Source organism: Mus pahari, chromosome 2 (genome assembly GCF_900095145.1).
Source record: "Mus pahari chromosome 2, PAHARI_EIJ_v1.1, whole genome shotgun sequence".
NCBI classification, from domain to species: domain Eukaryota; kingdom Metazoa; phylum Chordata; class Mammalia; order Rodentia; family Muridae; genus Mus; species Mus pahari.
The window spans coordinates 68,804,595-68,821,207 of NC_034591.1; the positions used below are offsets into that span (position 1 = coordinate 68,804,595).

At 37.3% G+C, this 16,613-nt stretch overlaps 1 protein-coding gene across 5 annotated transcripts in view; it reads left to right on the forward strand.

Moving 5' to 3' along the window:
* Mpp6 (membrane palmitoylated protein 6) overlaps nt 1-16,613 on the forward strand; it is an 86,838-nt gene that overhangs the window by 48,050 nt on the left and 22,175 nt on the right. For 4 of the 5 annotated variants that reach the window (XM_021189920.2, XM_029534954.1, XM_029534953.1 and 1 more), the window contains exons 4-7: nt 3,430-3,579; nt 4,274-4,501; nt 14,483-14,524; nt 15,993-16,124. In XM_021189920.2, the coding sequence (XP_021045579.1) occupies nt 3,430-3,579; nt 4,274-4,501; nt 14,483-14,524; nt 15,993-16,124 (552 nt within the window). The remainder of the gene's footprint in view (nt 1-3,429; nt 3,580-4,273; nt 4,502-14,482; nt 14,525-15,992; nt 16,125-16,613) is intronic. The other variant, XM_021189921.2, reaches the window with a different exon arrangement.

Consider the following 16,613-nt stretch of genomic DNA (forward strand, 5'->3'; position numbering starts at 1 on the left):
GAGTGGGTGGGTAGGGGAGCAGAGGTGGGGGGAGGGTATGGGAAACTTTCGGGATAGCATTTGAAATGTAAATAAAGAAAATAATAATAATAAAAAAAAACAATAAATAAAATATGAAGAAAAGTAAAACATAATCTAAATATTGTGAGATTTTGAGATTTTTATGGAATTAGAGATTGTGATGTTATAATATGGGATTATATTTAACTTTCTAGATACAAATCTAAAAATAAAGATGCTTTAATGAACTTATCTTAAAATAAATAAATAAATATAAATAAACTAAAAAAAAAAATTGTTTCAGGATCAGGGTGAATTCAGTGAAACCCATGATGAAAAGATGACAGGAAAGGTTTGTCTAGCGATAGGGACTATCACATAGTGTACTTCATTCTATAGATTCAAAAAAACAACTGACCTGTGTGAGTTAAGCAGTTTCACAAAGAAAAATGCACTTCAGAACAGAGACAATAGGTTGTTTTTGTTTTAACCCTGTAATAAGAGTGTGTGGCCATCGAGAGGAGGAGGAAAGTACCAAGTGAGTGGAATCTGGAGAAGTACATCAGCTGTGTGTGCTCACTCACTGTGACAGCGACATTGCATTTTAGCAGAAAAAGAAAGTGACACTTTTTTTCTACACTCTTTGTCCTCAAAATTAGATAGTAATACTCTTTTGCTTTTTAAACCACTTTATGAGAAGCTAAGTAATTGAGTTTCTGTAAGGCATTGTGAAGTGTTTGACTTTTATCTTAGGGGCTGGGAAACCCTGGGGCCAGGATACTATACATATGAATTAACAGTCCATGTGGGATCCCCATTGCTGTCCTGAGTGGGGTGCTCAGTGGAAGAGACTAAGCTCAGTGTCCCACTTCCTGATTTATCTGATCGATTTTCTGATGTGGTATTTGGAAGTTCTTATTAAAGGATTAATGACTCAGTTCTCAAACACATTACTTTGAACTTGAATGCATCTTAAATGATGATGCAAAATGAGTATTGGAAAATGTAGACTACCTGATTCCCTACCTATTGGTACTGAAATTGGTATCTTGATTACAGTCTGTGACATCTTATCCTTTGAAATTCTCTCCCCTGGGAAGTAATGTAGTGTACTGTTATTTGCTTGTTGCACAGATGCTTTCATGGGTGGTGGGGGAGGGGGTTGTTACTTGTTTCTTTGTTGGGATAGGTCTGGTTACAGGGCACAAGCTGGCCTCTTTCACTGTTCTCTCCACCTCAGCCTGCAGAGAGCAGGGATTATAAGCATGTGTCACCATAGCAGGCCAACATTATACTAGTGCTAATTTTCTTACAACCAGTTACTGCTAGATCAATGGTTGTCAACCTTTGGGTCTTGACTCCTTTAGAGGTTTAATGATTCTTTCAGGGTTCTCCTACAACCACCAGAACAAAAAACAACAACATGTATATATGTTATGATTCATAACACTAGCAAAATTACAGTTATAAAGTGTCAATGAAAATAATTTTATAGTTGGGGGTCACCACAACATGAGGAACTGGATTAAAGTGTCACAACGTTAGGAAAGTTCAGAACTACTTCTGTACATAAACATAAATTAATAATCCTTGCCTAAATCAATATTTTCATTAGAGATTACAAAATAGCATTTTCCAAATTGTGTCATTTTATATATGTGAGCTGACATTGTTCTGTGAACCTGGAGTTTATCTTCAGCTGGCCTTCCGCCTGTAACATCCCTACTGGGAAGGCAGCACAATGATGAGTACTAGTCTTTACCAGTTTTTAAAGTACTTGTTGAAAACGTCATCTTCAATTGGTAACAAGTGAGCCTTTTAGTCCTTTTCTTTGCTAAGTAATTTTATGCACCTGGGTTGGTTGGTTGGTTGGTTTTTTTCTCTAAATGTGGAGTTTCAATTCTCTAGAATAGTTACTCCTTTTGGCATTCAAATTATCCTGACTTTAACCAGGTGGGAGCAGCCTTTTTGTATACAACTATGGAGCTCCTGAAAAATTCTTGACCAGAGAGATAAAATTATATTAATAGTGTTTCATGTAGTCACAGGAGCAAAAACTCTATCTCAAAATAGAAGCCCAGGTTAGAGCTTTGAGTAGCTTCCAACATTTATAGGAAAACCTCTCATAGAGATTTCTAAGTTCTTTTCCTTTCTGAGTTTTTTGATGTGTTGTATGTATGCTTGCATGTATGTTTCACCTGTGTTCATATATGCAAAGTCTAATGGGCAAAGTCTGATGTATGTTTTCCTCATCTACTCCCCTCCCTTTCTCCTTCCCTCCCTCCCTCTCACCCTTCTCTTTGTTTCTTTTTTGAGACAGTTTATCACTGGTTGGCCAGCAAGGCCAGAACTATCCTCTTGTGCCCACTTCTCAGAGCTGGGACCCAGGCATGCACCACTCTACCCAGCTTCTTATGTGCGTGCTAGGAATCTTGCACAATACTCAGGCTTGGGGGCAAGCACGTATTTCTCTGCCATCTTCCTAATGCTGGTTTTACAGTATCTTTGTAAATGATTTTATGAAAATTTCAGAAATCGCCAATTAAGCTGAAACCCAGATTGTTTATTTTTTGAATGTGTTGATACTTGCCACCCTCTTCTGGTTTGATTTATTATGTTTCAATTTGTGTTCTGCATACTCAGAAACTTTTTAACTTAGTGTTATTGCAAGTAGTGAATTAAAACTTAACTCCTTTAGGGTAAGGAAGTTTTAAAATATTTATTATAAAAAAATGAAATTCCTGGACAACTACCTCAAAATCATCCATAATAACATACACATTAATAAACATAGAAAGCAAGATGGACATTATATCTGTAACCATTTCTGATTTTTTTTCCTTCCTTTAGTCTATCTCTTATAGACTAAATCCTTAATTGGTAATATGCAAATTCCTACTAGTGATGGAAGTTGCTGATATTTATTTTCTCATAGGTATTTTTAGCATACCTTTTGTACATGTCCAAAGTATATCATATTGCTAATATATCAACATAATAAAAATTACAGTCTTTATCACTCAGTTTTATATATATACTTTTTTAACCTTCTAGATAGGAATTAGTGGTAAAGACAGAAGAGGTGGCTGACCCTGCTGATAGGAAATCGGTCACCTCCCTCTGCTAGGTTTTGAAACCCAGTTTTGTTTTCAGTGAACATAACACTTTAAAATAAAAATATGTGACTAAATTCTACTAGTCTCTTCAAATCTGAAAACCTGAATATGATATTGTTAATGGTAATAAAATGATTTCATTTTACTTTTTCAAAAAAGATTTTATATGTATTTGACATAATTCATGTTGGGAATTTAATAATGTGTCCTTAGAAACTTTTAGTACTCTACAGTGATAATGAACTAATAAATTATTTTTAGCAACTTGTTCCACCAGTAGCTAATAATCACTGGCTGTTTTGACTCCTTACAGTCGCTCCTGGAGGCCCATGATATTGTGGCATCAAAGTGTTATGATTCGCCTCCTTCTAGCCCAGAAATGAATTTTCCTTCTCTGAATAATCAATTGCCAGTAGATGCCATCCGTATTCTCGGTATTCACAAAAAAGCTGGAGAGCCATTGGTGAGTAGACAAGTGACTGCTGTCTTAGATCTGAATTGTAGCACTGCCCAGGCTGCTCCTGATACACTGTGGGAACCACCCATGCTCCTTCCATCAGTCTTGTTGACCTTCATAGAAATACACAGCAGATAATCTGTCAGTCATGTAGCCTAGGAAATGTAATCAAAATGAAATCATAAATTGACTTAGAAGATATAAATAGGCCAGTGGGAAACCAGAAAACAGTTTTATTTCTTCACAGCCTTTTAGAAATTGTCTGTTTTTTTAGTATTAATTACACCAAACCAAGAAATTTGTTTTTAAAATTTAAAGTATATAAATTTAATAAACTTAAATATATTTAAATTGTAAAATTTAAAGTATATACTGAAGTAAGTTATATTGAAGTACTAAAAAGTACAAAGTATAAGTAGTGAAGTTAATTGCTTCCTCTTAAACTTTTTACTTGTGGTTCCTAAAGAGTGATGTGGCAACAGATCAAGTCAGCACTCTCTACTGCTTCCTTTGTCTGTGGAATACAACTAGATTTTAAGGGCTAACCATTAAAATGGCTGGTCTCTAATATCACAATTGTACTTTATTGAGATTGGACAGGAAAAAACATGGGAACAGGGTTCACCAGCCTGGTTTCAGAATTATTTTGCTTGTATTTGTTGATGTTTGCATGTTTGTTTGTTTTTTCAATTTTCTATAGGGTGTAACATTTAGGGTTGAAAATAATGATCTGGTAATCGCCCGAATCCTTCACGGAGGAATGATAGATCGACAAGGTCTGCTTCACGTGGGAGATATCATTAAGGAAGTCAATGGCCATGAGGTTGGAAACAATCCAAAGGAATTACAAGAATTATTGAAAAATATTAGTGGAAGTGTCACCCTAAAAATTTTACCAAGTTACAGAGATACTATTACTCCTCAGCAGGTTAGTAATAATTTCCCAGATGATATTAAGAATATTTTTTTAGTCACTCAATTAGATATGTGCTTAATTGTTACTATTTTGCTAAAGAGAGTTTGTCTTGGTAAAGTTTTGAATTTTTAGGTAATGTTATATTAATACTATAAAGGAAATAATAAGACATTTATTTTTGAACATTATGAACCCTGGTATTGGGCAGCCTACAAGCAGGTGTCAGAATAATCATAAAGCCTTTTTAAAAACTTACTGTTGTTGAAAACATTTTTGACATCCCTTGTTTTTCAAACATTATGCCTTTGATATGGTGAAGTCTAGATTACCTCCAGGTTAATGCTTTGAAATATGCTAAATGACAGACATTGTCTTACACATTAGGTTAAAGATGATCTTGGACACTTAGTTTTCACTCATTTCACATATAATTTGGGTAAATGAACAGGAAAATGTGGTAATGATAGAGATTTTTCGATCTCTCGTAATGATCATGACATAATCCTAGTTCTTGGGAGATTGAAACAGAAGGACCCCAAGTTTGAACCTTAGCCTGGGATATGTACTGAAACCCCCTCTCCCTCATTAAACATTAGCCTGGGATACATACTGAGAACCCTCCCCCCACATAAAAGAAAAGATTGAGATGGATAGATAGCATTCTGGTTTTGAGCTGTTCCTTAGAAGATAGGACATACTACTTAATCATGATTCTCTTCTACAGATAACTTAGATCTATGAAAATAGTAAACATTATTTGAAGTAAAGGTTAGATATCTGTTTTAGTTTCATCCCTTTTGCTATGACAGTTAAAACTAACCATATTACCTTACTTTACAAAGGCAGCAATCAGTAATACAAGAGAAGACATTAGAATTTAGACTATCCCTGTTCTGGGACTGCCATCATGTTATTTGTGTATTTCCATTTATGATAAAATGAGGCCTGTTTGAACCTGATTGTGTTGGAAGAATATTTGTTATTTTATTAGCTATTAATTAGAAATGGGAATTTTCCTCTGTGGTCCCAACCAGAAGTCTAAAATTAAGTCACCAATGTGTTACTTTCTCATTCTGTAACAATGTGCCTGATGAAAGCAACTGAAGGAAGAAAGGGTTTACTCTGGCTCACAGTTTGTCACAACAGTTCAAGAACGTAGGGCAGCTGGCACAGTGTGTCCACAGTCAGGAAGCAGACAGAGGCGAATGCTGGTTCTCAGGTCACCTTTCCTTTTTGTGTCAGTCCAAGACCCCACTCCATGGGATAATGCCATTTACATTTATTGTAGATCTTCTCTACTCAATTAAACCTTTCTAGAAATATCCTCCCATGCTGATTTTTAATCCTGTCTAGTTGACGATAATCATACTGTGTATGTGTGTATAGTGCACTTTGCAGGTAAAACCCTCTTTGTTTCCTGTGTAAATTTGGTGAACTGAATAGCTTACTTCAGTATATGGATATTTAACTTTGGTTCAAGCATAAACTTTTCCCCATTCTATAATGAGGTTTCTGGATTTTATCTAGCCTTTACTAGGGAAGAGGATTCAAGTTTGAAGTAGAAAGAAGTAATCATATGGGCCTCACAACAGGCTCTGGCACATCCGACTATAGAAAAGAAGAGGCACCGTTGTGGGAAGCCTCCAACTGTACTCGGATTGGGACTTTTTTTTTATGAGCAGAAAATGATTGATTTGAAATAGTAAGCATAACCCAAGACTGTTGTGCACAAATCTTGGACATCTAAGAGATGCTGTGAATATGGAAGGGCATTTGCCCTTTACAGTGGACTTTCTCACTGAGGAGCTATGTCATCTATGTACTAGCTCCACCCAGCTCATCCCCAGACTATGTTGCTTTCTGTAGTCTCAGTTACCCAGTCAAGGGAAGTCTAAAAGTACTAAGAAAATTCCTGAGATGACTCATACTTTAAGTGTGCATTATTCTGTGCATGGTGAGGAACCTGTTCTTCACACTTTACGTCCACCCAGAACCTGACTCTTCCCCTTGTTCAGAGTACTGTATGTAGTACCCACTCCAGTCCTAGTAGCTTTCGCAGTTAGCAGAATGCCTATGCTGGTGTATCAGCTTGTATTCGTGCAACCTGCGCTTTGCATCACAACCATAAAACATAAGCACTGGCAGTTCAGATATGCCGACTCAGAAGCCAACGGGGTACTTCTGTAGGTGTAATGGTAAACAGCTCTCAGTCTAGCAAGAAAAGAAAGACTACTGAAGTTGCTAAGGTCTATGGTAGCAACAGATGTCTCTACAGTATGAACTCTTCAGTGGATCTGGCCCATTAATGAAGCTGGTACCTCTATAGTGGACCTGCCTCAGTGATTGGATCCACCATCTGGGATCCAAGAATTCAATACATGACATGCTAAGGAGACTATATATAAATCATAACAGAGACAAACTGAAAGCAGTTCTCCTTTGCTTAATCTTTAGGACCAGTATGATCTGGATGCTAAGAATACTACTACTACCATCTTTCCCGTCTGTGAGACCCCTTAGAACTTGCGGTTTCTCCAGGCCATGTGATTCTGCTTCACTTTTCTTCTTCCTCCTCCTCCTCCTCCTGTGTCCTCTCCCTCTTCCATTTTCTCCTTCTCTCTCCCACCTTCAGCTCCACCTTCCCTTTTATCTGCCCAGTCACCAGCTCTCCTTTATTTTACAAATTAAGGTGGGAAGTAGGTTTACAGGAAATCACCTGAGTGCTGACTCATTCCTTGTTTGCAACCACTCACCGGAGAACAGAATTAACATCAAATATAATTAGCCCCAGGGCTATTCCCAACAGTGCTACACTCTATTCAGTGGCCAAAACCAACAGGGAAACTCCCAAGTGAGGATAACAGAGCAACAAAAACAGATCCCTCCCTTGCAGAATCATGAAATGGGAGGCCTTTTTGGTAGATCTATCTATCTATCTTTCTTTCTTTCTTTCTTTCTTTCTTTCTTTCTTTCTTTCTTTCTTTCTTTCACATCTTTTTAAAGTACTAATAAAGTAGGAAGAAGAAGTTGAAAGTCTGACTGCTGTATAAAGCGAGGGCATGGCTGCTCTGCAGTATGGTTAAGATGAAGGTTTTTTTATTGTAGAGATGGTGGATAGTACAGCCAGAGGCATCTGGGAGAGTCAAGATGGTGGCCGTGGGGGGGGGGGGGAGCGAGAAAGAAAGTGGTAGACCAGGGTGCAGGGGACTTCATGACAGGAAGACAGAAGAGAGGACCAGGAGAGCAGGGACCAAGAGCATCTGGCTGAAATGGCAGAGAAGTATAGGGTAGGGAAGCAGGATGAGAAGGGTCAAGAGGAACTCCAGGTACTGAGTGCTCCTGCAGTCCAGCCTGGGTGTGGCTTGTGGATAGGCACCTAGGCTAGATAGTTGTTTGTCCTGAGTTTCTTTTGGAGCTACTACCTTCAACATCAGAAGCTGGACTCTGAGCTAGTCTCCCTGACACCTCACCACAACCAACTCTAGTCCCTTAAGAGGTCTCATTTCCTTCAAAGTAAAAAAGCCTGTGATAAACCAAAGAAACTAACCCTATCAGTACACAGCTGTGCACTGGTGAAAGAAATGCTTTCAAATGGTCTGTTATAGCAAACACTTTCAAGCTCTAATTTTCCTTACAGATGTTAATAGTAAGCAGTATCTGGTGTAAAAGTTTAGTAGGTGTGCAAACTGCGGAATAGAAATGTACTAACATTCAGACATTTCTGGCAATGCACACACTGCAGGATTCCCAGCCACTGTGGGACAGCAGCTGACAGAAATGCCACCCAGGATCTTAACCCAGCTTGGCACTGACAAACTACAGGGCCCTGGCAGATGCAGTGGAAAAGCACAACTTGCTGCTGGAGGAAGAGGGCAAGCTTGTTCAGAATTTTGATGAAGCTGCAAACAAGAAAGCGAACTGAACTGACTCAGCTTCAAGAGTAAAATAGCAGTGATGTGATTGCTCCAAAAACTCATTTGGGATAGGATGAAACCTAAATTCTTAATACTTTAAATTTCAAGATTTTTGAACTGAAAGTTTCAGTTAATTATCATCTATATTCAGTTATTTGTTTGCTATTGATTAATCCAAAGAAGCCAAGAAGTAAAATCTAAAGTAAAGGTAAATAAAACTTTTAACTCATTGAAGTTAAAAAGAAAAAAGGAAGGAGAGAGAGAGACGCTGAAGCGTTACCTCCTGCCAGGGTTTTCTTGAGGATCCAATAAGCACGGTGTGACAAAAATACAGACACAAAATTGCAGTGGAGTAAGAAGTAAAACTAAATTTACAATTAATATAATTTTTATCCTTGGAACCCACCCCAGGAAACTACAAATCTAGAAATAATAGCGTGCTTAATCAGATTCTTTTTTTTTTTTCATATCAAGCAACTAAAAATGTAAATAAGACATCATTTACAATAGAGTCGCCTTAATGCCTGGGAATAAATCTAACAAACTAGTTCAATTCCTCCACACAAAAGAATTATGAAGCTGTTTTCAATAGTAGAATACTATGGAAATGTCCATTTTCTTCACATTGACTTACAGACTCAGAAGTTTGTCAATGAAAAGTCCAGCAAGGTTCTTTTTCATCTTGATGAGAAGAGGGACCAGGACACTGCAGGCACAAGGGCGGTAGTGGTGTCTTAGTTCCTTTCCCTGTTGCTGTGCAACTTTAAGGGGGAAAGTGTCATTCTGTTTCCCAGGCCAAGGGTACAGAGAAGTTTCAAAGGAACAGAAGCCTGAGGCAGCTGGTCGGCCACCCTGACTCCACAGTCAGGAAGCATAGAGCAATAATTCCTTGTTCCCAGCGTTTGTATTTTTACAGTCCAGGACTCCAGCCCAGAAAATGGTGCCCCCCACAGTAGGTGGCTCTTCACACCTCAGTTAAGCTAGTCAAGATAATCCCCCAATTGCAAGACCAGGGGCCTATCTCCTAGGTGATTCTAGATTTCATTGAACTGAAGGGTGGGGTCACATTTTTTTTTTTAATTTTTTACTTATTTTTCTCTCATACAGTACATCTGACTGTAACCATCAAAATTATTAATGTGCAGGTTTACATATTATGGTGTCTGCATAGGAATGGATAACATGGTAGGTGGAAGAGAGAATTCAGAAAGAGACCTAAGCATGTATATTGTATTAGTTTATAACAGAGTGGAAGAAAATTGAATATTCCTAAAGATCTATAGTTGTGTCATTGTTTCATATTCCATACAAAATCAAGTACAAACATACCCTTGGTCAGTAAACATCTAAAAACACTAAAAATCACAGTATAAGATGCTCTTTTTTACAATTCAGTTAGCAAAATTCATACATGAATCTACAATGTCGCCTTTATTGATAATAAGAGTAGTGTTGGCATAGCACATTGATGGGAAGGAAGTTTAGTAATGTCTCTTAGAGCCAAATCGTGATGTATTCTAAAACTCAGTTGTTTCCTAGAAAAATTCTTTCATATATACAATCAGAAATTCATTAACAAGCATGTAAATCCTAAAACATTAGTGTACATCTTATGGTACTGTTTTTATTTTTAAATGACTACATATTTTTTAATTTACATAGACGGAATTATATCTATATCCAGAAAGCAAAGCAGGGGATTGAATACAAGATCTAAAGTAAAGGTCATCTTGTTGGAGAAGCCAGGATAATGGGTTGGGATACAATGAGAGCAAGAGGACCAGGTTTTGAGCTTAGGTTTTGGGTGGCAAGCCCATGGTTCATTTTTATGTAATTTATTAAATAAATGCAGTGACCTGTGACATCGTTAACACAATTAAGATAAACTTAGCCGTCACTCCTGAGTTGTGTGAGACTATTTGTGTCCCTCTCTCCTGTTTCTTGTGTTTTCTCTCTCACTCCAGGCAACTGTCCTTCTGCGTAGTCACTGTTAGTCTGCATTCCCATATTGTCATATAAGCAGAATTAATACTTATTTGGATTTCATATTTTTAATATATTTTTTCTTTGAGGATTTTATATATTCATATAGTATGTTTTTATTATGTTCACCCCATACTCCTCTTCCTGCTCCTCCTCCTCCTCCTCCTCCTCCTCCTCTCCTTCTCCTCCCAGATCTGCCTCTCCCCCTCTCCTGACTTTGTGTCCTCTGAGCACAGTTTGTGCTGCCCATTTTACTCATGGTGTTGGGCCTGCCTCTGCCTCTCTCAGAAAGCTTCAGCTGTCAAAGGCTGGGATAAAGGTTCCTGAGGCCCTCCCTCTGTGCTGGGATGCTGGCTGGCTTGATCTTGTGCAGGCTGGCACAGCTGCTGCGAGGACAGCAGTTCTGCCACGCCCAGAAGACACTGTTAGGTTCTGCTCCTTCCTAACCTCTAGCTCCTAGTCTTTCTGCCTCTCATCCTTGGTGGTCCCTGAGCCATGCAGGGAAGGGATATAATACAGATGCCCCATCTGTTGCTGAACACTCTATAAACACTTAATCTTTACATTTTGACCTATTAAAAGTTTCTCCTTTAACCACTGGGCCCCACACAAAGAAACTTCTCTGATTGAGTCTGAGAGCTGGGCTAATCTGTGGTGATAGAGATTTGACTTCATTCGCCATTTTGATACTATATTCATTTAGTGTATATGCTCCCCAGCTATATACTAAATTTGAATTAACTCAGACCCAGAATGACAGAGGTTTCATGTTCTCATTCATATATGAACCCTAGAGTCAAATTCTTGATTTGTTTGTCTAAATTGAAGATCCTCTAGAATCTAGGAAACTAGATAAATTTCAGTTTTTACCTGGCTTCTTTCAGCACAAATATGCATGATTTATCCATTTTCCTTACTTGTGTTGATAAGTTCATACCTTTTTATTGATCTAGTATTTCATTGTGTAGGCATACCAATTTGTATATGTATAAACTGGCTGGTAAACATTTTTGTTATTACCAGTTTGGGCTGTTGCAGATTAAAATACAGCCAGGGATGTAAATACCTAGGTATTGAGAGTTGGTCATGTGGTAGGTGTATGTTGAAATTTTAGAGACAAACTTTTCAGAAGTGATTGTAGCAGTTCACAGTCCCAGCAGCATTGCTGAGTTTATTTTACTCAGTGTCCATGCTTTATTTGGGATGACCAGTGTTTAGTTCCAATCGATATAATAGGATATAATAGTAGCTATTATATCATTACAGTATTATTATCATATAATAATAGACATTTTTCATGTGCTTATTTTCTATGATTTTACCCACTCAGTCAAGTTCACAAAGTCTGCTTTGTGCTGTTCTCTTACTTGGTTTTTAGCATTCTGGTGTGCTGGCTAGTTTTATGTCAACTTGACACAAGCTAAAATCATCTAAGAGGAGGGAACCCCAGTTGAGAAATAGATCAGGCTGTAGACAGGCAAGCCTGTAGGGCATTTCCTTAATTAGAGATTGACTAGGGTTAAAAGGAAGCCCATGGTAAGTGGAGTTTCTCCTGAGCTGGTGGCCCTGGGCTCTCTAAGAAAGTAGGTGGAGCAAGTCAGTAACCTACACTCACTTCTCTGTGGCTTCTGCATCAGCTCTTCCTTCCAGGTTCCTACCTGGTTTGAGTTCCTGCATTGGCTTCCTTCAATGGATTGTATGAAAGCCATTTAATAAACCTTGTCCTCCCCTAGTTGCTTGGTTATGCAGTTTCATCACCGCAATATTAACCCAAGACACCTGGATACAAATGTTTCATCAAAATTGTGATTTGCAAAGATTTTCGTCCAATTTTCAAATTTGTGATTATCCTTTCTTAGTTTCCTGAGTGTTGGGGTTACAGCCTTGTACAGTCTATGCCCAACTCTGGAACTGAGTCCTTTTTATATGTAGTGTGGTCTACTTAACATTTGAATTCTTCCTATAGTTTCTTGAAAATAAGAATATAATCTGTGGAAGATAAATATTTATTTTACTGGTGTTGCTGATGCAGGTTCTCACTGTGTAGCCCAGGATGGCTTTGAAGTCATGGGTAATCCTCCTACCTTAATCTCTTAAGTGCAAATTACCACGATTGGTTGCACTGTGTCTTGTTTACTAAATTGTTTCATATTTGTTATTTCTGACACACACACACTTTTAGCATCTTTGACTTGGTTAGTTGGTTTCATTTTTGAGCTGTGTCATCCTGTAGTCCAAGCTGGCCTCCCATTCACTATTCACTATGTAGTTAAGGATGACTTTGAACTGTTTCCCAAATGCTTTCTGGACTCTTGTTAATAGACTTTTCTTCCTGATCCAGGTTATCCGTTCTCCTTATTCCCATGCCTGCTCATATTTTGTTGTTGTTTGTTTTGTATTGTTTGGATTTCTTTTTGAGAATTTATGAAAACATATTTTGCATTATTTCTGCCCTTCTTTTAACAACCTCCTGTGTCCTTCCCTACATAGACACTCTCAAATACATGACTTCCTTGTCTATGATCATTACTACTAAACAACACACATGACTTACTGAGCCCATGTAGTATAGCTTTTATGTACATATGTTTAGACCTGACCATTTGGGGATTCAGTAACACACGTTCAGGGGCTTTTGACCCTGGAGACGACTGGGTGGTTGTCTTCCTCTCAGCAGCCATTAATTTTCTGTGGTGTTTTCTATAAGGGTGGGAAATTCCCTTTTGTTGTTGTTGTTGGGTTTTTTTTGTTTGTTTGTTTTGAGACAGGGTTTCTCTATGTAGCCCTGGCTGTCCTGGAACTCGCTCTGTAGATCAGGCTGGCTGTGAACTCAGAAATCCACCTGCCTCTGCCTCCCTAGTGCTGGGATCAAAGGTGTGCACTACCACTGCCCGGCTGAAATTCCCTTCTTGTCATTGGCGTATGGACTGGTGTATCATCATTATGCAGTTCTTGTTTAGGCAATTCATCATTGGTAAACAGACTGCTCCTAATCTTTTTAGTTACTGGTTACTAGTAGTTCAGAAGTTTCTAGTATTGTATATGAATCACTTCATGAGTGCTTGAGTACTGCTGAATCCATTCCCAGAAGTGGATTACTAGGTCAGAGGGTTTATGTGTTTGTGATCTTGATAATTATTGCCAAATTGTCCTCACAAGAGGTTGGAGCATTCTTCCACAAGCCTGTTAGGAAAATCCCTATTAGCCAATATCCTGTCTGCAGAATGTCAAATATTTGGGTTTCTGTTAATTAGGTAGGTAGGTAGGTAGTTGGTTAGTTAATATGAAAAAGATGTTATCCTAGTAGTGTGTTAATTTTCAATTCTACTCAGGATAGTTTGAACACCTGTGTTTAAAAGTTGTTTGTACTTTACTTTGTCCTCTGTCTATTTTAAATAGTTATTCAGTTTTTCTTTAATGGTGAGAATACAGAATTGAAATATTTTAAGTGTTGTTTAATAACTTAAGACTGATAAATTGGCTTTCATAAGCTATTTTGTAGTGCAATTCATAAAATACAGCAAGTCAACTCTTCAATGATTTTAAAGATTTTATTAAACTCCTAGGTCAAGGGCTAGGCTAATTGATTTTTTTAGACCAATTTTACCGAAGTTTAATGTGAGTTTTTTTAGCACAAGGGTAATGTTCCAAAAGTCATTTAATAGGACAAAGAATTATTCTTTTTCCTGATCCTTTTACATCTGAGTTGAATGTTGGCATCTCCTAACAGGGTAACTAAATGTTTAAAATTTGGAAGACACTTGTAACTTTACAAAATATTCTTCACAATCAAGAATGGTGAACACGCTTGCATAGGTGGCATGAGGCTTTTTGTTCAGTGGGCCTTTCTCCAGAAGTAAGGAACTTACTGCTAGCTTTATAACTACTCATACAGTCTCTCCTCTGTCTCATGCCAAATGCCTGTGACTTTTCGCTGTATTATTTTTAATTTACAGGCATTATAACAGTTACTTAGGGAGGAAGTTGCTTTACCAATGAGTGAAGTGATACGATGAGCCAGTAGCTTACTTAGATTTTGTTAAGTTATAAGTTAAAACTCTGGCTTTATTTATGCAATTGAAAAATATATTTTTAGAGTTACGTCAATATGGAGAGGCACCCAGCCCACGTCCGTCAGGTATGATATCATGTGAAAACATTCTCTGGTATTCCCGTTGTTCTGTCTTAGCAGTCAACTAAATTTACCCTGAATAAACTTTATCACCTTAAGTTGTACACTGCCTGAGCCTTGAGCTGCATGCCAAACTCAAGTTAGCCACTTGTCACAGTTTAGCAGTTTTAATATTGTGTGCATGCTTGCTTTTTAGATGCTTCTAAATTTATGTGTCAGGAAAAAGTGGCTTCCTGGTTTGTGTAGCATTGATTCTTAGACTTGGCCTACAGCTTTCTATTAAGATCACATGCACCCAATGTTTAAAGATATCTTCCTATGCATCTTTCACACTGGGTGTTTTTTTAAGCATGCTAATAATATAGTATATGTACTTGTAATATTTGAAAATTTTATTTGTTTCTAGTTGAAGTGTGATACACATAGAAAAATAACATTGTTAATTTGACTAATTGTATACTTTTCTGCTTATTAAAGTTTATCTGCTGATTAATACTAAGGCTTTTCTGTAGAAGATTAATTTGAATTTCTATAAATATGTATGAAGTATGTCTATTTTAAGAAAACAGTTAATCTAAACTTGCCATCAAATATTAAAAATGATTAATTAGAATTCAAATTAAAGTAAATAAGCGGTATGTTACAAGCACTGGAAATCTTAAATAACAGTTTAACTGGCATACTTTTATTAGGAAAGCAAATTTAAGAGAAACCTGTATGTTTGAATTTAAGTTGGAAATTGTTAGGACCTTTCTAATGTTTTGTCTCATACGTAATTTAATCCTAATTTAATCACAATAAGGTGATCAAAAAAGTATTTTCCTTATTTGTTTTAGCCAGTGTAACTGTCTGATTAAAATATTCTACTAGAGGTTAAGTTCTTAACGTTTTAAGGTTCCCAGTTATATTTTAGGCCTTACTTCAAGATGACCATTGTTCAATTTTGTTTTCAAGGTGTAGGAACAATGTCAGTCCTGATCTATTGGAAATGTATGCCTCAAACTAACTGCATACATTATCTCAGGATTTCAACTGAAAAATAACATTTATTTAAATTAAAAATTATGCAGTGTTTATTGGGAAATCAAGTGAAAAGATTGAGAGGGGAGAAGGGTAGAATGCAGTGATTATTATACACTTCCTGGCTTAAGGTTAGTATTAAGGGGAGTGGATAACACAGCTCAGTGGTAGAGTTGCACCTACTAGCATGCAAAGCCCTGGATTTAAACCCCACACCACAAAGGAAAGAAACAGGAGTTTTTAAAATGAACAAAATTTTAATGTAGCAAAATGTTTATTTTTCTTCTATATCAAATCATTATATTAATATTCTAACAAATTATTTTTTATTTAGAAGAATAAGTTTCTTATCTGAACTACTTAGTGTCATTTACAATTAAATCACAGTGGTTTGGTTTCAACATCCAGTGCTTAGGATATACATATAGTCTTTTTCATTGTGCTATGTTTTTAGGTATTTGTCAAGTGTCATTTTGATTATAATCCATTCAATGATAACCTGATACCCTGTAAAGAAGCAGGACTGAAATTTTCCAAAGGAGAAATTCTTCAGATTGTAAACAGAGAAGACCCAAACTGGTGGCAGGTTAGTATGATTCTCAGAAAATTCCTCAAATAATTTTCTGTTTTCAATCTCCGATCTGCCCAGTATTTAAAAGTGCAGGAAGCACTCGTTCTCATGATTTTTCTTGCATGAACAACTACTGCTTTATGTCTGCCAGCTTTGTGGACAGAAGACCAAATTGAGAGGGAGTTTGTTTATGTAAATAAAAGCAGGCATAACCTGCCTGTGGCATGTCACCCTGTTTAAGATTAGGTGAAACAGTTCTTTCCCATGGGTAGCCGCCTTCAGATACAGGCAAGAAGAACTTTGTAGTCATTGTCAATGTTTCTTGACGTTTACATGAGCTGACACAGTATTCAAAGTTGAAGAAAATGACAAGAAACCTAGAATCTTTTCAACTCTCAGAGCTGATTCTGGCCTCCTTAGAGAGCAGGGTAAAAGAAGAAAGCCTCCAGGGCCTGGTACCAAGCATAAACTTAGCTGTGACTGGTAACTGGTGTTAGCAGTGAT